The 22,718-nt window shown below is 35.8% G+C and overlaps 1 protein-coding gene across 2 annotated transcripts in view; it reads right to left on the bottom strand.

Annotated features, from left to right (window-relative positions):
• ESRRB (estrogen related receptor beta) overlaps nucleotides 1-22,718 on the bottom strand; it is a 99,284-nt gene that overhangs the window by 44,564 nt on the left and 32,002 nt on the right. Inside the window, exon 3 of one of the 2 annotated variants that reach the window (XM_070931419.1) lies at nucleotides 3,521-3,930. In XM_070931419.1, coding sequence (XP_070787520.1) covers nucleotides 3,521-3,930 — 410 coding nt within the window. Of the gene's footprint in view, nucleotides 1-3,520; nucleotides 3,931-22,718 lie in introns of those variants that run through there. The other variant, XM_070931420.1, reaches the window with a different exon arrangement.

Genomic DNA, 22,718 nt, shown 5'->3' with positions numbered 1-22,718 from the left:
CCGGAAAAGGCTCTAATACTGGAAAAAAATGAAAGGAAAGAGAAGAGAATGAGCAGCAGCAAGGTGGATGGATTCAGCTTCAGTGGCAGTGACTGCACCATTGAAAGACCCGATATATCAGGCTAGGGACATACCGTGTCTTCATAAGAAAAAATACCTTTATGGTCTCTAAGAGTCAACAACAACTTGATGGGACATAATCAATAAAATATATAACTTCTTTAAAAAGAAAGAAGTTTAGAAACGAGCATTTGGAAAGAAAATACATTTAAAGAAACATACTTGGGAAAAAATAGACTCAAAAATATATAATGATATAGAACTTTTATATGAATTATTAGCAGATACAGAAAATAATGGATTTATGAATAAACATGCAAACATGACATTGATTAGAAATAAACTGAACCATCAAGCTTTAGAGAAAGATAATCTTTCAACTGTTCTTTGACAATTTAGTATTTCAATATTAAAGGCCTCTTTTCTTATTTTAAAAAAATTGTAAGAGAAGATTGCGAAAAACATTTCTTATATATGTTGAAATTTTCTTTTGTTAAGCTGAAAACACTAATAACTTGGTTTTCAGGTTCCAATATTCATGCATATGTTTTAAACCAAGGGTCCCCAACCCCAGGGCTGCCACTGCAGCCCATTCCGAACTGGGCCATGCAAACAGTGAGCGCTTGCATGTATGTGTGTGTGCGTGCGAAGCTCCACTTGCGCAAGCAGCGGGCGCTTACAAAATGCAAAATACTCTAATTTCAAACGCTTGTCAGTTTGCAAAACTATAGATAAGAGAATGCATGTTATAATATATTGAGTCTAGATAAGATTCAGTTTGGTGTAGCAGTTAAGACATCAGGTTAGAAACTAGGAGACTCGGAGTTCTGGGCCTGCTTTACACATAAAAGCAGCTGGGTGACCTTCGGCCAATCACTCTCTCACAGCCCTAGGAAGTAGGCAATGGCAAATCATTTCTGAAATCTTGCCAAGAAAACTGCAGGGACTTGTCCAAACAGCCACCAGGAGTCAACACTAATTTGAAGGGACAAAGAAAATGTCTGTTCGTACATTATTGATATGCACACATATTGAAAAATGAAGCAGATATACTTTTGTAGTTTGAAATGTATTGATTAGAAAACTGACAGAATAGCAGATTAATGACTACAGTTTACCACATTATATTACTATAATAAGGTCAATAAAATGCAGCGATTTTTGTAGCACGGCCATTCTCTAAATTGAAGATTTAAGTTTTATAGCAGTTTTCAGATACATGCCCTTATAACTTTTTATAATTTTTCTTTTGATGTAAGATCAATTTTCTTTCTATATTATAGAAGGGAAACTGAGTGTGATCTCTACAAGTTAGTTCATCTGGAACAAATTCAGTGTTTATCTGTTGGTTTATATTTTACTTGTTTGATGTATGCATAAGAACTAAAAGCAGCTAGAAAGTCAAAATGTCATATTTCTTCAACAGATGGTTTTCACTAGTGGTTAGTTACTGCTGACAGTTTCAACATCAATAGGATATAAAGAAAATAAATTCGTCCATTTAGGAGATTTAGTACAATAATTATATTACGTGATATAATTAAAATGATTACCATCATTTTCTGTTTAAAAAAGAACTGGCATTTGAATGTCTAATTATTTATCTGGATCTAAGAATAACTGTTCACAATAATTCCTAGGCAGCGGATCAGTAGTTAACTTACCGGGATGTTTACAGAAATAGTTAAAAACAATCAAGATGGCAAGCCTGTAATGGAATAAGTTTGTGGCCTTGAGGAAAAAGAAGGAAAAATTCTGCCTTGGAAACCATCAGACAAGAGGGCCTGCCCTAATGGATCAGGCAGTTAAAACTGGTAGGCGGGAAGTTTGTACTTACAAGATTAATGTCAGCCCCCCCTCGTCCGTCCCTCCCCGGCAAACCAGACAGGAAAAGAACTAGAGCGGCTCTAGTCCTTTATGGTATGGCTACATTAACAGAATCTGTCTGTCCCTCTGGTTTGATTGTTCCCTAGGCAGCATCTCTCCTTTTTCCTCAAGGCCACTAATGCATTCCATCACATTGTCACAACCATGTGATCAGAACTTCACCCTTTTTTTTTTTTTTTTGCATTCATTGCAACACAGGTAAAAGAGGATAGAGCTTTGGGGGCTGCCATCTTCAGCTTTTTGATTGTCTCATCCAAAATGCCCGTTATAAATTACATTTTATTCTTGAAATGTCAGTATTAATCTGCAAAAATATTACTGATTTCTTGGTCTGGCACGAGCTTCGTAGTTCAAAAAAACGTTGGTAGTTCAAAAGTAGAAAATGTTCCTAGCAGTCTAAGAATATTTCTCTCTTAGAGAAGCAACAATAACTGAATGAAAGAGTGCCCTGAATCTGCAGGATGAAAAAACTTAATTTAACTTTCACATGGATAAGAAAGAGTTAAGCATCTACTTCTGAGGGTGAAACATTTAGCGACATCTTTGGCACTCAGTAGATTTCTATTTGAGCCATGGTGGCCCAGTGGTTAGAATGCATATTGCAGGCTGACTCTGCTCACCAGCAGGAGTTTGATTGTGACTGGCTCAGAGTTGACTCATCCTTCCAAGGTCAGTAAAATGAGGACCCAGATTGTTGGGGGCAATTGGTTGACTCTGTAGTTTAGAGAGTGCTGTTCAGCACTATGAAGCTGTATATAAGTCTAGGTGCTATTGCTATGAACTAACATCCCCAAACATGCTGGCTGGGGAATTCTGGGAGTTGAGGTTCACAAGTCTTAAAGTTGCCAAAGCTGGACACTTCTGATTTAAATATGCAAAATTTGCAAATTCTACTTACTCGAGACTACCCAATAGCCCTAGAGAGTTCTCTAAATTCTAAATCCATTCTGGAAGGTGCTTTTGCTGAATATATCTTCCACGCACAAAAACAGACAGTTCTTCTGGCCTCAGAACAGGGTTATTCTTGTATTACTTCCAAATTTTGGAATGCTTTTAGTTCAATTACTGATTCTCACCCTTAACATTTTGAATAGGATGTAAAATAGATCTCTTTAACCCAGTCTTTTATAACTGGCAGCATTGTTTTTCCAATTATAAATATGACTCAGACTATTTTAACAGTGAAAAGAACTTTTTTTAAAAAAACACATTAGATTATGTGAATGAGGTAGCAAGCATAGAAATCATATAATCTGATTTACCCAGAGTTGCAAAAACTGAAATAACATTGACAGCCAGGATTTAGAAAATTCACTTCCAAATTATAGGACGACAAGAAAAATGTGGCTAAGGTTAGCAAAAGATACCATTAAGCCTTTAGTGTGACCCTATGCTGTCTAAATTCACATTGCCAAATTGCTTGCTTTTCAGGTTTAATCTCCCTTGAATATTCAAAATATTTAGCCATCATCAATTCCAATATAAAATCCTATAGTGAATTCTGCCTGTCAGTCAACAAAAACAGTGTTTGATATAACCATTTCACTTGCATTTTCTCTCACCAACCTCCTACCTTGAATTGTCCGCTTGAAGAAGGCTTTGCATGCTTCACAAGAGGCCACTCCATAGTGATATCCAGATGCAATGTCCCCACACACTAGACATAGCCTTTTTGGGATGGCATTGAGCATATATTCGCATTTAGTGGGTGAATCTTCCATAATAGCACTGGCACAGTCGTCATATCGCTTGCGGCAAGGCCCACCACCAATCCCTGCACTGCCGAACATGGGTGGTGAGTCCAGGCCATTAGAATGGCCACCTATAGTGATGCCATAACCACCACTGGCATCAGATGAGCCACTAGGACTGTGATGGCTAATGGCGTCAATTCCAGAGGATGGACTGGATGGCTCAGTCTTGATGAAAGATCCACAACTGGAGGTCAAGTGCCGCTCATCTGTGGACATTCTGCCTAGTAGCCTGTGGGTTGCAAGAACAGAAAAGAAGCCCATTAGCTGAGGGAAGCATCCTACCTTATTCAGATAGATCCCATTCTGGCTGTTGAATAATGCAATCACTGCCAGCATACTTTTTTGATAAAGCCCAGATAACTTGTGTTAAATCTATGGAATGGGGAGCAAAAATGGAATCAGTTACCCTTGTAAGTTGGGCAGCGATAAACATTAGATTTATAAATAAATAAATTGTAAACACAATAAAACTGAGGCACTGAAATTGACAGATTTAATTTCCTTAAACTTCCCCAACCACCAAAATACAGTTATCCCTCAAGATTTACAATACTGCAACTTATAGAATTTTCCTCTAAAAACTATATTTGTTAAAGAGAACAATATACAAAACTGAATTGGGGAAAATGGCTTGGAAAAAAATTAATTGGGCAAAATAATAAAAGCATGCTAAATGGACATGAACATTCATATGAAAAACAGTCATAATAATCACAAATTGATATGGAAATCTGATAGAAAAATATCAGTAAAACTAAAAGAAAGGAAATTAACAGGTTCATTTGTTCTTGGCTTTTTGAATAATGTAAGATAGTTCTAAGGAAAAAATGCATCTTAACTATAACACCAATCTGGGAAAAATGTTTATGTGATGCCCTCATTGTTCCTAACCAGAGCATCACATAAACTTTTTTCCCAGTTCCTTCTCAATGAATCACTGTCTATGTTTTTGCAATACTACAACATGTTCCCTGATATTTATTCTTTTCTTCTGTTACATCTTTTTAGAAATACACATATAGCCAGGGGAAAAAAGCTGCTAAATTTTTAAGGACAGAGCAGACACAGCAGCAGATGTGTGACTTTAGGAAGTGGTTTTTCCCAGCTCCTCTATATGCATGGGACTTAGACAGCGATGAATACAACTTTTGCCCATATTCAGCAAACATCCCTGACACCACTGCGGTACAAACACTGCAATAAGATTTGAGATTTCTGCTAGCTGCATCCATCTTTGTAAGTTCCATATGAATCATTTTCTGGCTAATTGGCACGATTAGTGCTTTAAAAGCTTCATGCAATTTTTAAAAGCCAGAGCAATGAATCATTATCACACCAGACCTGCATGCAGATAATTTTCATGAAATCATACTGAAAAGCCAATCAGGAGCTTCTTTCCAACTTTTTAAAGTTCTGGTTATAGTAAGAATTAAAACAAAACAAATGCAAAGGAGGCATACATGCGGTGTTTAGGGACTTATTTTAAAAAGGGGAAAATGATAGAAGATTGCAAAATAAAGAATATTGTGGAGAGAATTAATAGGGAAAATATACCCCTCTGTTGGAACACTAAAATTCATGCAGTGGCTCACTATATGACGTACATTCAGGGCAGACAAAATCCCACGAGACTGATACAGAAGACAAGGAAAAGAAGACCATTTCCTCAATTTTGCTGACAGACCAGATCTCCTTCTCCCTCTTCCATCACCCTGTCAATTCAATCAGTTGGTTTTATATAATGCAATTTATCTATTCATCATTTTTTTTCTCCCCATCCATTTTTTTCTTTTATACAATGTCTTTTAGACCGCAACCTTGTACAAAGAGACTTCATTCTATATTTCACTTTTAACAAGTAGATGCCCAGTAAGCCCTTCTAAGAACCTTTTTCATTGAAGACTAGAATAAAAATCCCATTAAATAAGGAAATAAAGAAAATGGAGTAACCAATACAAAATGAACCTACTGAATTTGTTGTCCTTATATGTTATGGTCCTTGGATGAGAGAGTTTTAGGATTTATCAAGAATTATTAGACTAAATAATAATAACCTGGCCTAGCCTCCCTTTTTAATTGTAAATTTTAAATTTGTCTAAAATTTTAGGGTTGTTTTAATCTGTTCTGGGCCAAATTTATTTAATTAGGTTTTTATACTGTTTTTAAATTTTGTAATTCTGTGTGTTTTATCTCTTGGCTGTTCGCCACCCTGAGTCCCTCGGGAGTAGGGCGGTATATAAATCAAATAATAAAATAAAAATAATATAAATATAAATATATAAATAGCTAAATAAAATCTCCATGTTCAGAAACAATATTATAGTAAAAATGGATGCAAGAAACCAATAACAATGGAGAGCCTTTGTCAGAATAGAATAGAATAGAATAGAATAGAATAGAATAGAATAGAATAGAATAGAATAGAATAGAATAGAATAGAATAGAATAGAATAGAATAACAGAGTTGGAAGGGACCTTGGAAGTCTTCTAGTCCAACCCCCTGCTTAGGTAGGAAACCCTACATCACTTTAGACAAATGGTTATCCAACATCTTCTTAAAAAACTTCCAGTATTGGAGCATTCACAACTTCTGGAGGCAAGTTGTTCCACTGATTAACTTTCAGGAAATTTCTCCTTAGTTCGAAGGTGCTTCTCTCCTTGATTAGTTTCCACCTGTTTCTTCTTGTCCTACCCTCAGGTGCTTTGGAGAATAGTTTGACTGCCTCTTCTTTGTGGCAACCCCTGAGATATTGGAACATTGCTATCATGTCTCCCCAATCCTTCTTTTCATTAAACTAGACATACCCAGTTCCTGCAACCATTCTTTATATGTTTTAGCCTCCAGTCCCCTAATCATTTTTGTTGCTCTTCTCTGCACTCTTTCTAGAGTCTCAACATCTTTTTTACATCGTGGCGACCAAAACTGAATGCAGTATTCCAAGTGTGGCCTTATCAAGGCATTATAAAGTGGTATTAACACTTCATGTGATTTTGATTCTATCCCTCTGTTTATGAAGCCTATAACTGTGTTGGCTTTTTTGGCAGCTGCTGCACTTCTTGCAGTGCATCCCGATGCATGATAAATAATCCTTGTAAAGCTGTTACACTTTCATGTCCATCCTGCAAGGTTCATATTCAATACAACCATCATTCTAATAAAAACACCAGTTTTTTAAAAGTGAAACACCATCCCACATTTGCTCTTTTGCTGGACCCATATAAAATGAATGTAAGTATAAGGAAGACACATAAAATCCAATACCATTCAGTAAGACAAGATTGACGGGACTTTTTATCCAAGGATACATCCACAACCAAAAAGTATTTTGCTAGGAACTCTTTATTTAAGCAAAGATGTTAAATGAAAGATATTTAATCCAGCTCTCCTAGGAATCGATGAAGGCATCTCCAGAGCTATTTCTGGTCTGAATAGGCTTACAAAATCTAAACATGGCACTTTTCATCCTTCCTTTCCCTTCGTTCTTTCCTTTAAATATTTTCATGGCTGTTCTCTGGATTCCCTCTAAACTGTCTCAGGAATAGTAATGTACCTAGACATGAATACTGAAACTGAAATATAGATGGATTACTCAGGGGAACAGAGAGCCTGCTTCCTAAATATGAAGTTTGAACTATTACTTATATAGTTGTCCCACTACTTGCTCAGTAAGACTCATATCAACTTGCAGATTGATATCGTTTCTATCCCCTCAGATTTCTCTAGCACAGCATATTAGCCACTTTGCAATCTATTAGCTGTTGCAATACTTCCTGCCTGCTACTTTCAAACTCATGGCTACTGGCAGAACTTCTATGCAATCCTAAAAGCTTCTTAGGCACAAACTTCTCCTTTCCTAGTGCGACAAACACAAGCTGCTTCTGAGACACCAGGAGAACTCTCCCAGAGAATTACTTGTGGGTTGAGAAATCATGTGGGTCCAATACAGAGGCAGTTATGTGTGTGATACTTTGGATTCTAAATGCATCTCTTTCCTTCTTCCCCAAGCCAGTATTTCCTCTTGAAAGCAGCAAATGTTACCTGTAGGTTTTGCTTACATAAAGACAGCAAATGGATGGATTTCCTCTTTAAAAAGGTTTAGTACTCAAATGCAGTGGCTATAGAGATTTTCAGTCATCCAGGTCATGGTTGTCCCAAAGGTGCTTTTTCAAGAGGCAACCAGACAGTTGCCTCTTGAAAAAGAAAAGTCCAGGTGCCTCTTGAAAAACACCTTTGGGACACTCAAATGCAGTCTGGATTTTTAAAAAATCAAATCTTTTCATCTCAGCGTAAATGTACAACATACTATCAGTTTAGCATCAATGTCAAAAATGACACATTTTATACTGGCTGTCAGCTTTAACAGGAAACATAACCAAATGAACTAATTCTATTTTATTGTAAGGTTATAACAGAACCTTGCAAGTCTGAGAGTGCAAGTTTCCTCCCATATCCTTTACCCCCAAGAAATTAGAGAACGTCCCTTCTGAGCCTCTTGCTCACCCACTGTCCAGCTGGGGAATCTGCTACCTCTTATCCGACCATTCCCTATGCAGGAATTCTGGACCCAGTCTCTCAAAGTCATTTCCATATATCATTACACTGTTCTTAGCTGTTAAGAAATAAAATGTTCTTCATAAACCTAATCCTCTTACCAAAATACAATTGTATCTTTTAGAATTCTTTGAATCCTGTATTTATTTTATCTTATCCTACTTCATTTTGGCATATTTTTATAGACTGCATTTTTTAAAGTCTTGCCTTTCTCCTCCCTTGCCTTTGTATTTACTCAGCTCGAGTCAAAGGAAAGGAATAGAGGATTGCCAATTTGAGTAATAATGTATTGCAACATTAACAACAAAAAGTTTAAGAAAACCATTTAAGAGAACTAATTTCGTATATTAAGGCACATATTAGAAACTGAGAGACTGTGAGTTTTACCCCTACTTCAGGCATGAAGCCAGCTGGGTGACCTTGAGCCAGTCATTCTCTCAGTCCTAAAAAGGACACAATGGCAAACGCCTTCTGAAAAACCTGCCAATATAACTGTAGAGACATGTTCAGTCAGTTGCCAACTGACTGAACTGCCAACGCAGACTTGAAGGTATTCCCCCCCCAAAAAAAATGCAACCCCCTCTTTTTAAATAAAATATAACTCCCTGAATAAATTATAAGGAAAGCTTTCCATTTCAATGAAGAAGTTCCTGGAGCTTAACATTAAACTTTTTCCATTCAAAAGGCAGCTCTGCTCTGATACTACAGAAAGTAGTGAGTTGAATGGGATACCTTGGCTCACCCAGCTCACAACATTACTTAAGTTGCTCAGTGCAGAAGAGGCAGAAGTCTAGCAGAAAAAAAGATCTGTAAAAAATATAAATGATGCTAGTAATTATTAAGTTATACTCCCGTATCTGATTTCTTTTTTAAAAGACTTGTCCTAAATAGACTGAGGATAATAATGGACATTTGTAAATTCCTTCGAGAAAGTAACTAAAAAGCAATAGGCAGGATTAATCGAAAGAAGATTTTCACAGGAAGATGGCATTTGCATCTCCCTGTACTTATGATGAGATGCATACAATGGTTAAGAGGGAGGGGATACGATATTAATTGGCAAATTGGATTTGCTTGGAGAGTTCACTAATGAAACCCTGGGAAGCTGGAGATTTTAGATCTTCTCATTTTAGCTTCCTCTGGGGATGAGCTGCATAGAAGATGATGAAGTGATTTTGAATCTCTGGGATAATCTTAGTCTTGGATAGCTGGGCATGTGATATTGTGGAATCAATAAATTAGGATTTCCTGTCTCAGGTTGATTCATGGGATGAGTTTTATGGTTTTAGAGTCCAAAGGGAAAACAAAAATGAATTTGCATCCCAAATTAATTAGCACTATACTCAACTGAGCCATGCACATTGATAGTTTCTTGGTCTAAATATAGTTGCTGCAGCTTTTTTGATGCTGCAGCTGACAGTGCTAATGAATTAAAGCAGGAAAGTACATTCAAGGGTACTCAGATTGGTTGGATTGATATATTCTGATTTCCAGGTTTACACATACAAAATAATACCAAATATTACATATTGGATGTTGGGGGGAAAATTAAATAAAGTTTAGAACTTTTTTGCCAACCGTATTTTGATTATCTGCCATGTTCCTCAAGATAATTTCCAGAGGGCAAGGCTGACAACAAACAGGATATGCACACAGACTGCCTCAAAGTTGAGGTCCAAAATTAAGATTGTCCTAAAAATCAGCAGGTTTTATAAAGTAGTATTGACTGGTTATCTTCCATCCAGTAGCATACCTAGAAATATTATTTATTAGAAAAGCCTCCCTCTTCTGAGACTAGAACCCCCTTTTAAAATATTAGTTTAACAAGCTGCTCACAAGCATCTCAGTTACCTGCCATCTATGGGCCAGAGGGTGACCATGCCTGCTTTTAAAATATACTTTTGATTCTGAGAAATGAATCAAATACAGTTCTTTTCACTGTGACTCAAAAAATGTAACATGAAATCCACATTACATATTTGCACCATAAAGTTTATGCATATAGGTATTCTTCAGAGATGCATTGTTAAAAGCCAGGAAAATACAGGATAATGGTTTTATAAATAAATAAATTTCATATCCATAATTGGATTAAAATAGCTGGATTTTTTTTTAAATAAATCCAGTGTTTTCACATATTGCATGTTTATATTACAGTACAAGAAACTAGAAAATGGTAGGGAGTATAGTGTTTTTTGGAAATTATATACTGGTAGTCCTTCACTTATGGCCACAATTGGGATCAGAATTTTCATTGCTAAGCCAGGCAGTTGCTAAGTGAGTTGTGCCTGATTTTACAATCTTTTTTTGCCATGGTTGTTAAACAAATCAGTGCAGTAGTTAGGCATATTCCGCTTCCCCAATGACTTTGCTTGCCGGGAGCTGGCTGGGAAGGTCACAAATGGAATCGCATGACCCAGGATACTGCAACTGTCATAAATACATGCCAGTTGCCAAGCACTGAATTTTGATCATGTGACTGTGGAGATGCTGCAACAGCTATTAGTGCGAGGGCTGGTTGTAAGACACTTTTTCAGTGCTGTTGTAACCTTGAACAGTTGCTAAATGAATGTTGTAAATCAAGGACTACCTGTACTTCAAGACTTTCTGCAGAGGAGGCCTTTAACAAAGGTGAGAAACCTGTGGCCACAGCATTCCACAGAGCTCTTGTGATCCACTTTGGCATTCCTATATACCCTTCTAACATGGTTCTCAAGAGAGATTTTGGTTTCTGTAGTTTTCCATTGTTCTACAATAATAAAATCTTAGTGAAAATCCTTAAATAGGAATATCTTGCTTTAAACATCTCTCCATACTTGTGAGTTGTGCCTTCCACATACGTTTTGCTATTCTTGGTCTGTTAAGAAATATTAAGTACCTCCTTTAGACACAAAAACAATTGTTCACCTTTAAGCCAAACAGCAAGTTATGTGGGTAAAAAGAACTGGAAATAAGGAAATTGGAAATAATACTTTTGTCACATAAATAAGAACCAAATTTTGATATTTTAGCTTCTTCTTTTTTTTTTCTTTTTCTTTTTTTTTTTTTTTTTTTTGGTTCAGAAAGTGTATAGAATCCTAATAAATGTCATGGTATAGTTGATAATAGAAACTGCTATATTATAAAGAAAGAAAACAGAAACTAAACTAATTAAAAACAAAAATACTAAAACCTAAAAACAATGCTGTTAGATTTAAAATCAGAGAACAGTTTTCAGAAGCAAATATTCTTTCTCAGAAGAAAATATTCACAGATTAAAAATCCCATTGGAAAATTTACTGGATTTATATGGCAGTTTCTACATTCAAAGATAAAATAAAATCCCAAAGTAAAAAAAAAACATGACTTAAAACATGTGATACATCAGTGAATAATATAAAAAATAAAGTGGCACAAAGATAGTGTGCACTAAGAGAATGGTTAAGAGAAACCATAAAGGCATACTCCAAAGGGGCAGTGTTCATTTGGGAACATGTAGCTACTTCTTGTTGGTATTTCCCCATCATAGTTTCATGCAGGAAAATATGGCAATATTATCACAATTACCAAAGAGATAAACAGGAGTGATTTAATCCACTGAACATTTTATAAAATGTTTATAGAGGTGCTAGGTAATTTACATGATTTATTTTATTTATTTATAAAATTTATTGACCGCACGTTTTACCACCGGGTAACTCTAGGCAGCTTACAATTATAAAAATCTATCTATCTATCTATCTATCTATCTATCTATCTATCTATCTTTCTATCTATATCATCTTCAGTATCTATCTATAAAAAAATAAGTGATAAAAGAGAAAATAAAAGGTATTAAAACCTACAGTAAACACAAATTCACAGCAAAAAATTAACAGCATTATACAAATATAAACCTAAAACAGAGAGATAAGTTATTAAATAAATTTAGATCTAAATAAATTTAAGATCAAAGATACAACTAGTGTAAACTACTGTATGTCTAAATGCTGTTTATTAATTCTTTTTGTGTTAATTCTTTTTTCAAAAGCAAACAAGATGGAACAGAAATATACATTGGTATACATTTCAAAACCAGGAACTACCAGAACCAGGAAGCAGCAGAAAATTCTCTTGTTGTTACTGGGACCTCAGTATGAAAAAATACTTGGGCAAGAGGAGTCTATATTGTAGCAGATGATCTTGGTATCAGGGTTAGATACAATTGGAAAGCATTCCATCAGAGATCCAGAATCTTGCAATTTAATACATTTTTAAAAGGTAACCTGAACTGGGACTGAAAATAATTGGAAGGAGTGTAGGTGACTGATTTGCATAACACGATTGCAACATCAGGTCCTATTCAGATTGACTTCCATCTGGACCAGACACCTGTTCTATGCATGCCGGAACTAAATAGCCATGACAATCAGGTACTGAGTAGACAAGTGGTCCTTACTGAGCATTTTGTTCCATAAGTTATTTAAAGTCTCAAAAGCTCTTGCAACCCATTTACTTTCAGTGACAGGCTATCCTAACTGATCCCCCATATGGAAACTGTCACTGTTAATTTATATCTCAAGCAGAAATGAACTGACAATTACACATTGTAAATTTTTCAAATATTATTCTCTTCCAATTAGAAAAAAGTCTACTATGTATTCTGCTCACATGTTAAGACTGCATGTTTGCCACAATAACCAAAGCTAGTAAAATATGAAGAAGCTAGGAGCTAGTTCAGCACCCTGGACAGCTCCAAATGTGCATTCATTGAAATCTATAATACTGAACAGGACAGTCTGCTCAAATCTTGAGGTAGCTTGTGAATTTTGAGAATTGTTAACTTTTCTCAAAATTTAACTCTACATAAATTGAAGTGGGTGTAGATTAGAAAAAACTGTATCAAATAATGCCCGCATACAAATAAGAAATGTGAATTTTTTTTGTTACACTTTTAGAGGTTACCTCTGTTTGCTTAAGAATCCATTGATTATGCATTATTGACAAAATGGGCAATTGTTTAATTGCTTTGTATCAAATCTGTCTTATTGAAAATAAGTTATCAATAACTTATAATAAAAGTATTTGCTTAAAAATGTCCTACTGATTATATTTTAAAATGCAAAATGGAGCTAAACAACATTGCTTTGACATTACCCTTTTATTCTATATTGTTAGTTTCCCTCTATTTAAAAAAATAAGGAGATTAAATCTTAATACATACTAAATTAGGTTGCAATCCTGCCAAAGTACTATTGAATTGTGTAAGATTTACTATTGGAAAGATATGGCTAGGGTAGTTTATATGGGCTTAATTAGTATCATAGGGAATGAAAAAGCTCCTTTTTCTACCTAAAGTGTTCTTTAAATTGCCACCTTCAGCACAATAATTTTTTGAGAGAATTTCTTAGTAAAGAATAATATACTTATCTATACAGATAGTCCTCAATTTATGACTACAATGCAGCCCACAATTTCTGATGCTAAGTGAGACAGTTGTTAAATGAATTTTGCCCCATTTGCCACACTTGTTAAGTTAATCATTGCAGTTGTTAAGTAAGTAACAAGGTTGTTAAGTGAATCTGGCTTCTGACTTTGCTTGTCAGAAGGTTGCAAAAGGTGATCACATGAGCCCAGGACACTGTCATAAATATAAGTCAGTTTCCAACCATCTGAATTTTGATCACATTACCATGGGGATGCTGCAACAGTCATAAGTGTGAAAAATGGTCATAAATCTCTTTTTCAGTGCTATTGTAATTCAAGGACTACTTGTGTTCTTAAGTAAATGAAGATAGAAATATTCACATCAGACATTTTGAATGTTTAAACGTTTTACATGCATCTATTCATATATTCAGGAGAATATTAGTATTTTATGTGCTTAAAGGATAGGGCCATGTATATTATCCCACACTGGGTTCCTTCTGTATATTTCAATCCCGATCTGCCAACTGGATTTGCTTTAAACATCTGAGATTGGGACCCTCCATAAGCATGAATCTCTCTTCAGTAATCTTAAAAATAGTAACATTTATCTGTCTTCATATATAACTGACAATAGGTATCTCCTCTACTTTCATAAATTTTCTAGTTCCCCTCTAATTCACTTAAAATGCATAATACAATCTGTGAATTTATGTGAAAAAATATGCTTTAGAGACTAATCAAGATTTATTTCCACAGGGGACAATACAATCAATAATAATTGTAAGCTTGATTTTAATACTTCAGTGTATACTCAAACAAGTTTACAATAGAGATTAACTTTATATATAAGATTCTGGGGATGTATCTTTTTAAAATATAATAGAATATCTATCTGGATATTCCCTCTACAGACAACATTCCGCAACCTAGGAGATAAGGTGACTTGATTTCTTTTGCGAGACTAAGTCTTGGATTCAGAATTTGGAACAACAACCAATCAGCAGATAAACTGTATCCAGCATGCAGGAGATGGCTATTATCTACCATCAAGCTGCCATAAATACAAAAGGAAAGCTAAAATATATACTGTAATTCATGGAGCTAAATTTATCCATCCATGTACTACTTACCAAATCACATAATAAATAACATGAGGATATTTAGCTCATTATCAAGTAATTAAATCAGTTGTAAAATGAATATTTTCTACTATGTCTAGACCAATCTTACAGATAAATTATATTAATATCATTGAGGCTAAATTTTTATACACATCTAGGAGTAAATACCATTTAATTCAATGGGATGTACTTTTAATATGTTTTAGTAAACATATTAAGATTGTATTACTAATTTCCTAATTTTCATAGTTTTCTGAAATGATCAATTGCTAAAACTTTGAAAATTAAGTAGGCCAGATTTACTTTAAGATGAATTGATTTTGTTGAGAAGGAGTAATCAGAGAAGCAGCCAGCTGAGCTTGGGTCAGTTGAGGCACAGCTGCAGCAGGACAGCCCTGAGGCTTCAGGTTGAGAGAGTATGAAGCTGCAGACAGGCCAGCGAGGAAGAGAAGGAACTGCCTCCCCACCCGATCTGAGAACATGCAGGGAAGACAAGAGACAGGAGCAACAGAGGTTGGACTAGCTACTCGTGAGGTGGCAGGCTTGCCCTCTTGATAGGCTTCACCAGGAATCGGCTATTTAGTGCAGCAGGAGAAGGGAAACTACGCTGGAAAAAACACATCCATTTTGGAGCCTAGTGTTTGCCAGTCTCTTATTTGAGCTTCCTGACCCTGACTGTGGATTTTAGACCCTGGATTCATGGCTTGACTCTTGGACCTGCCTCTCAGATTTGCCTTTGCCTTGAATTCTGTTCTCCAGACACTGAATGGTGAACCTTGGTCTTTGTATCCTTGCCTTGCTTCTATTTTGTCTTGCCTTGTGGACTGCTCCAGCTTTGTGGATTCCGGAATTGAGTTGGGAATTTGTTGGGGGGGAGGGTTGCCTTGATGCTGGACTGGGGATTTTCTGAGAAAGATTCTTGGAAAGGACTGGAAAGCTTCAATAAAATCCTTGAAGTCTCTATGCAGTGTGTGCATGTAAGCTGGAGCAGGAGAGAGTTGGACTTAATACATTTGTGGCCACATAGAGATTCTAAGCTGATTTCTGTTTTAACTCCCCCTTCCCAGGTTCTGCCACTCCTCCCCCTGCGAGTACTTTCCTGTACATATTACAAATTGTTCTACTGTCAATCAATATAATCTAAAACTTAGATAAAATTATAACTTTCATGTTATGGTCTGGTAAGTGATAAGCAAATAGGATTTCCAATCAAGATTGTGATCTATGACTTGATGTGAAAATGTAGAATAACTTCACATAAAATCATTTATATGTATGCCAGACTCAGAACAAATTCCCAGACTTCATCACTGCAGAGGTTATAGGAAAAGAAAAAAGATATATAACTATTCTCCAACCATAACCTATTCATACCAAGTGGATTGGAATTCCTCTTCTTTTTTTATTGTCTTTCTATGAAATAGTGGGTCTCTTCACTGATAACAAAGGAACTTGCAGGTGGTTACTTATAAAATTAACTCCTGAATCCTTATCAGTGTAGGAACTGACAACTAACCAACAGAGAAGACTTAATAGATGAAATAGAAGTAGCAGAAATATTGCAGAAAACTAGGTACGTAAAATTGAAAATCTTGATTTCTAAATAATAGAAAGTAATAGTTCCATTATCTTGAGTACTGTATCTATTCTGAGACCATACTTTTTAATGGAGATGCAGGACATGATTAAATTTAAATAGACAGAGGAGAAAAATCTTGAAAAATCTGAAGGAATATCACACAGGAGGAAATCAATTTTTCTCTGTTGTTCCAGATTTCATATCACCAAACAATGTGTTTAAAATATAAAAATATATTCTAGTTGGATGTTAGGATATATTTCTAACAACATAATTTGAAAAATTATCTAGAGAAACGTTGGGGTATTTTTCATTGGCTATCTAGCAGGGATACTTTAATTCAGATATCCTAAAAAGCCTCTTTCCAACAGTAAGAATCTGAGATTCTAGGACTGAAATTACCTTGATATAATTTAATTTTAACTAGAATGGTTCAAGAGAGATGCTTGCAGCATTACCAATCAAAGGAATCATGCTATTATTCCATCCTTCACTGGACTCTTTCTGAATAGAAAAATTGCCAAAGTATGAGAGATGATGGAAGGGATAAAAATGGAAAATGACATCATTTTGTACAAATATATGAATGAAGCAAGTTACTTGAAATTCAGTCTCATCTGAAAACTTCTTTATACATATATCATGCCCAATGAATGTTTCCCTGTTTTGACTAGTTCCTTATTCTCTGAACTGTTGTTACTTATGAGAGCAACACATACATAAGGTCCAGAATCATGTACCATGCGACCTATTTATTCAAAGCATTTATTTATATGCTATAAACTATTCTGGAGCAAATTTTAAATGTTCATTGTAAGTCATAATTTTGTCTACTTTTCCTCATTGTAAAACAGAGCTATGAAAAAGAATTTGCTATTTATACTGAATACAGCCACTGTAAGAAGTGAAGCAAATGGCAAGGCAGAAATCAGCAGTTCTCAGGCCAGACAGAAGCTTTATGTTAACAAATGGATTAAGTTATATTAACTGAATGAATGGGTGCTTCCAATGTCATGACTATGAAAAGAAGGCCAACTCTGTGCTGATTCAAAAAGATGAGACAAAAGGCTAAGAACTGAAACCCTGCAGCAGACATACAAATACAGGTTTTGATTTCTGAATATGGCAGCAGACCAATCATGCACACGCACAAACTATTTTCACACCTTTTTTCCCTGCAATGAAGACAAAATTGCGTCTATGGGATTCTTCTATCAGTAAATTCCTGAATATGAAAAGAAGTGTTTGGAGAACTGAGACATATTGCTATGTTTTAAAAGAAGCCTGATACACATACAAACACATCATATTTTGAATTTTAGTTATACAGACACTTCTGATGTAGAGAATTTATTTTATTTTTTAAAAAAATATCCTTTGATCACCCTGAAGGAATGGTAAAATACAATGTTAGTATTGTAGGCTGGAAGTGGTTGATGCAGTGACAGAGAAGGTACATTCAATCTTTTGTAATTTTATTTTGTTTTTATATTTATAATGGTTTTTATATTTCTATGTATTATGTTGTAAGTCACTCAGGGTCATCTCAATTAGAGAGATGGACACTATGTAAATTGAACAAAGAAATAAAAATAAATAAATAAATAGCTTATATAAATGTTTGAAGAATTGTTTGAAGAAGAGTCATTCTGGGAAGCAAAATGGACAATATACAAATTTAATACTAAATAAATGAGATAAAAATAAAAATTCAACACAAATATCATTCAACATAATACCACTGTTGCAAAAGAAAGTTTTCTAATGGATTATATTAATTATTTTGTATAGATGTAATAGGATGATGATATAGAGGATTATATTGGTACATTTAGATATTTATTTCAGCACTCACATATTTAATCAAGACAAAATAACCCAAGACTGTCTAAAAAACAGCATGGTCTTCTACCTACTTTCTAATCTCAAGTTACCCTATAAAATTTCTGTTAAAAATAGCATACTATAAACTGAGAAGAAATGCACATCAGGAAAGTTCAGGCAGTTGAAGTTAAAGTCAGGCAAAGAAAGCCAAACTTTCATTTAATGCAACAAAACCACAAAGGCCAAGAGTTCCCAAGGCAAAATAAACTGGACATTTTTTGCATGAAGACATAAACATATAGAATTACATTCCAACATTTATACTCTAGTTGAGGCAGCCCATAATGGTACAAAGAAAAAAAAAGGGGGGGCTAACAAACCATCCTCTGCTCAAATAGTCATAATTGCGAACATTAAAAACACATTATACCTTTTATAAATTCAACTACTGTATATTATGAATCAAATGTGATTCTTTATTCCAGCCCAATTTAAAAGTGAATATTCCAAACTATTTTAAAGAAGCAATTTAACATTTTCTTCTTACTTTAAATACAGTTCTTCAATATTCAATAATTAGATATTAATTCTTCTATTTACTACTTCTTTAACTTGACCTCTTGTGGTATGATGTTGCTAAATTGCTAAAATGCTGTCATGTGTTTTGAGCACATCTTTTTTCCAAATTAAATGAGTATTCTTATGCTCAAAACAGTTTGCCCTTGTTGCTATCTTAACAGTGTTTGTTTTTCCTTGATTGGAGGCAACATTATGTCCTGTAATGTAAGGATACAAATTCAAATTACTTTTTATTTCATCTTCTGAAAAAGGTGAGAAAATTTAGTTCACAAAAATTAAATTATAGTCAACACTGCTGGAAAATATCTCTTTTTTAAAATACAAGCTGAGGTGAATGTTCATTTCTCAGCTATCTATCAAACCACCAGATCATTTTCTAGTCAGAGAGGAAATGCATTCAGCAGTAAATAGGACAAATAAGAAGTTTATGTTAGATGTAAAATTAATATTATTTTTAAACAACCCACAACCATATATTATTCTAAAAATCTTATATTATACAGAAAAGAGGGTCAAGCAAGGTGGAGGGGGAAGGTGACTGAAAAGATGATCACGATAATCAAGATGAGAGAAAATCAAGACTTTGCTTCCAAGCAGTGTGTGGTTCGCTACAGGCAAGCTGAAAGTTTTTCAACGTATTTTTCTCCCCATGGCAACAAGCAAGTTGCTTTGAAAGTTAGGGGACCTTCAAAGATTATTTATCTTGTGATTAAAGCACCAGAGGGATGTTGTTAGTCTTACTGAGCCCATGAAAGCTACCTCTCCTGATTAACATTTGATAGTTTGTCATCCAATCAGTATCAGCGCTTGTCAATGGAAGCAATAGGGATAAATTCCATTATATCTTGTTACTTATAGCTATTGAAGGCTAAACATAGACATGACATCAGAGAAACATGAATGTATCTCCTGTTGTGTGTGTGAGGGGGGTGTAACAGCAGTTCTTCTGAGGAGTAATTTGAATGACAGCAAAGCATCTGTCCTGCATATTAATTACATAATGAATATAATGCTTCCCCATAGGCCTAACATCAGAACTGCTTGCCTAGCAACTAAAGAGGTTACCTATTAAATGCCAACTAAAAAAATCTTAAGGGACTTAATAAACAGAAATTTGGGGTTGATGTGATGACTTTCAGATGACAATATAACCTTTTAAATTTGATTTCTAAAAGTGAGCTGGAGTTCACGATAAGAAAAATATAAAGAGATGGATCTGGCTATCAAAAACACATAAGGAGTAACAAAATATGATGTGCTTGATTCTACAAAGAGAAAAAAAATAAAGTTATAGATGAAAAAAAGCCTCTGTCGTGTATTCAGCTATCAGCAACAACTCTCTTAGCAGCTATTACACCATCCCAGAAAAAAACATATTTACTTTAAATAGTTCATGCCCATCCATCCGCTGAAGCACCTTCTTCCCTTCAAAGCAAAACAGAAACACTCAAAGCCTTACTAGTTAGGCTGTGCAAAGAAAGTACACACAGATCACCTCTTTTTTTTTAATCATTAAAGCAGCCTCTTCCTATTCCAATCTGGTGTAACTGCTCCACATACTGCTTAACACTATCTCCATAGTATGTGCAAGGACAACCAATTCACTTTTTTAGTGAGGTAGACTTTTATTAGCTTTATTAGTTTTGTTGACTCTTTATTGAGTCAAATTCTAAATATGTCTGGAATCCAGGTCAGCAAGTTGTTTAACCATTTTAAACAAGGGATGTTTAAATATTTCCTTTAAAGAAGGAAAAGAAGGTACATGCCATTAGAGTATTTAGACCAGAGGTCTTCAAACTTGGCAGCTTTAAGACTTGTGGACTTCAACTCCCAGAATTCTCCAGCCAGCTATGCTGAGAGTTGAAGTCCACAAGTCTTAAAGCTGCCAAGTTTGGGGACCCCTGATTTAGACTATCCAGATTTGTTATCTGGAAACTAGTATACACATAAATTGATTGTGATAAGGTATCATCTTGACTCCCAAAGCATACAGACCCACACACACCATTCTAGCCTCTGAGAACCCAGCTCTTTTTGGAGGCTAGAATGGTGTGGGTGGGTCTCTGTGCTTTGGGAGGCAAATTATACCTTGTCCCAAAACCTGGCTGTTCTCAGATCTTCAGGGACCTAATGGGGTGGGGCAGGGGTGGGGTCTACTTATCTTTACTACCAGTTCGCAACGGGACTCACTTCGCTCACGCACTTCTGCGCATGCACAGAAGCTTCCTGATGACATTGGGGTCAGTGGGCGGAGCCTCCCACTGGTTTTACTACCGGTTCTATAGAACCAGTCTGAACCGGGGGCAACCCACCACTGGTGTGGGGCCAGCCTAGTTATTTACTTTTGTTTACTTGAGATTTTAAGACGGTATTCTTAGCTAATGTATCTGCACTGAGTCCAAGGAACAAAACAGTTTATAACTGTGCAACAAATAATATATAAAATTATTACACCAGCTCAATTTTATACATAGTAAAGAAAATCCTTATAGTTATTCTAGATGAATGGGACCCTAGGCCTGAGTTCTGCCCCTCTTGTGCAAACCAGAAAAGAAACTTTTCCCTCATGGAATCTAAAATTGAGTTTAATGGGCTATTTAAGTGGGGTTGGATTTCATGTAACTATATGTGGGAAAAACTGCTGTCCATGGTGAGCTGCTAGGAAGACCTTTGAGAAGAAAAAGAGATGGGGGGGAAGCATGTTTTGAAGACACCGACCACATTGCACACCCCACCCTTCTCACTGGTCTTCCCTACTGTGCATGTTCCACTTGCCCTTGGAATCCTATCACTTATCACGCTGACTTCTCCAGATGGGGCATCTGGGCTATTGATCTGATAAATAAACAGCCTGCTCGCTCGATCAAAATGTTATTTTGCATTTCAATTACTGTTCACTAATGCAACCTTCATCCCGCCAAGAGTGCTGCTGGCAATGACACTCGACCTGGCATAGGCACTGTGAGGAAGCTCAGCAGCAGTGACTGCTGCAAGCACCTAACGGGACTCAACCCCCTTTCATGAAATATACTGAACGGAGAAGGAAGAGAGTGTCCTGCAAGAAAAGAAGGCAGAAGGGACAAAAAGCGGAGCTTGCCTGAGCCTATTATGGTCAGGAGAAAGGTCACACATATCTGAATCAGAGTTATTCCTGGCTTTTACTTAATTGGAGAGTTCATTAGATCTTTGGTGGGTTGTTGAAGCTGGATTGAGTCCAGTTAGTTACAACATCCAAGAATTCAATGATACAAGGACTGGAAATCAATCTGCAGTGATGGGCCAGCAGTGTAAACATTGAAACATAAAGGATGGGGGTGTTGCAGTTGTTGTTGCTGTTTCACTTGCCATTTTGGCAACAGAACTCCACCCAACTTTTAAATGTGAACTGCTTTTCTTTGCCACTCCCATCACCGTCAATGCCAAAACCACAGAACTGGCTGTGTTACGGCTTGGCCGACTGCCTGGGCTACAGCTTCTTGAGGGTGGCTGCAAGGTGAAGCAAATGCTCTGCTTTCTACCTGCCCTGTGATCTGAGTTTGACTTTGAAGGGCCACGCTTGAAAAGAGACATTCGTTTAGTACATCCGTTAGGGAATACAAGGCAGGATGACTGGAAAAGATACGAAAGAGGTTTCCAATGACAAGCCTCTAAAGAAAAGTTTACAAATCAATAACAACAGAGGAAAACAAAATAAAGCAGCAAAGCCGTGTTGCACCAAAAATAAGAGGATATATTCTACAGACCATCAAGGTTTAGTATTTAACAACCATAAGTAATTATCCAAGTGGATGAACCAACTTTGCATTTCCTAAACCATTGTAAGTGAATTACAATCCAGCAGGATCACCTACGACACCTACAAATGTCCTCTGTCTCCCCTTTCTAGGTTTTATTGATTTCATCACTTTAAAAAGATCTATTATTATAACAGTAAACATGGCTTAAAACAATTAAAGGTCACATCATAAAAATCA

This window comes from Pituophis catenifer, unplaced genomic scaffold (assembly GCF_029215685.1).
Source record: "Pituophis catenifer annectens isolate HBS135680 unplaced genomic scaffold, rPitCat1.0.hap2 SCAF_1, whole genome shotgun sequence".
Classification (NCBI taxonomy): Eukaryota; Metazoa; Chordata; class Lepidosauria; order Squamata; family Colubridae; genus Pituophis; species Pituophis catenifer.
This window is presented reverse-complemented; position numbering and strand designations above follow the sequence as displayed.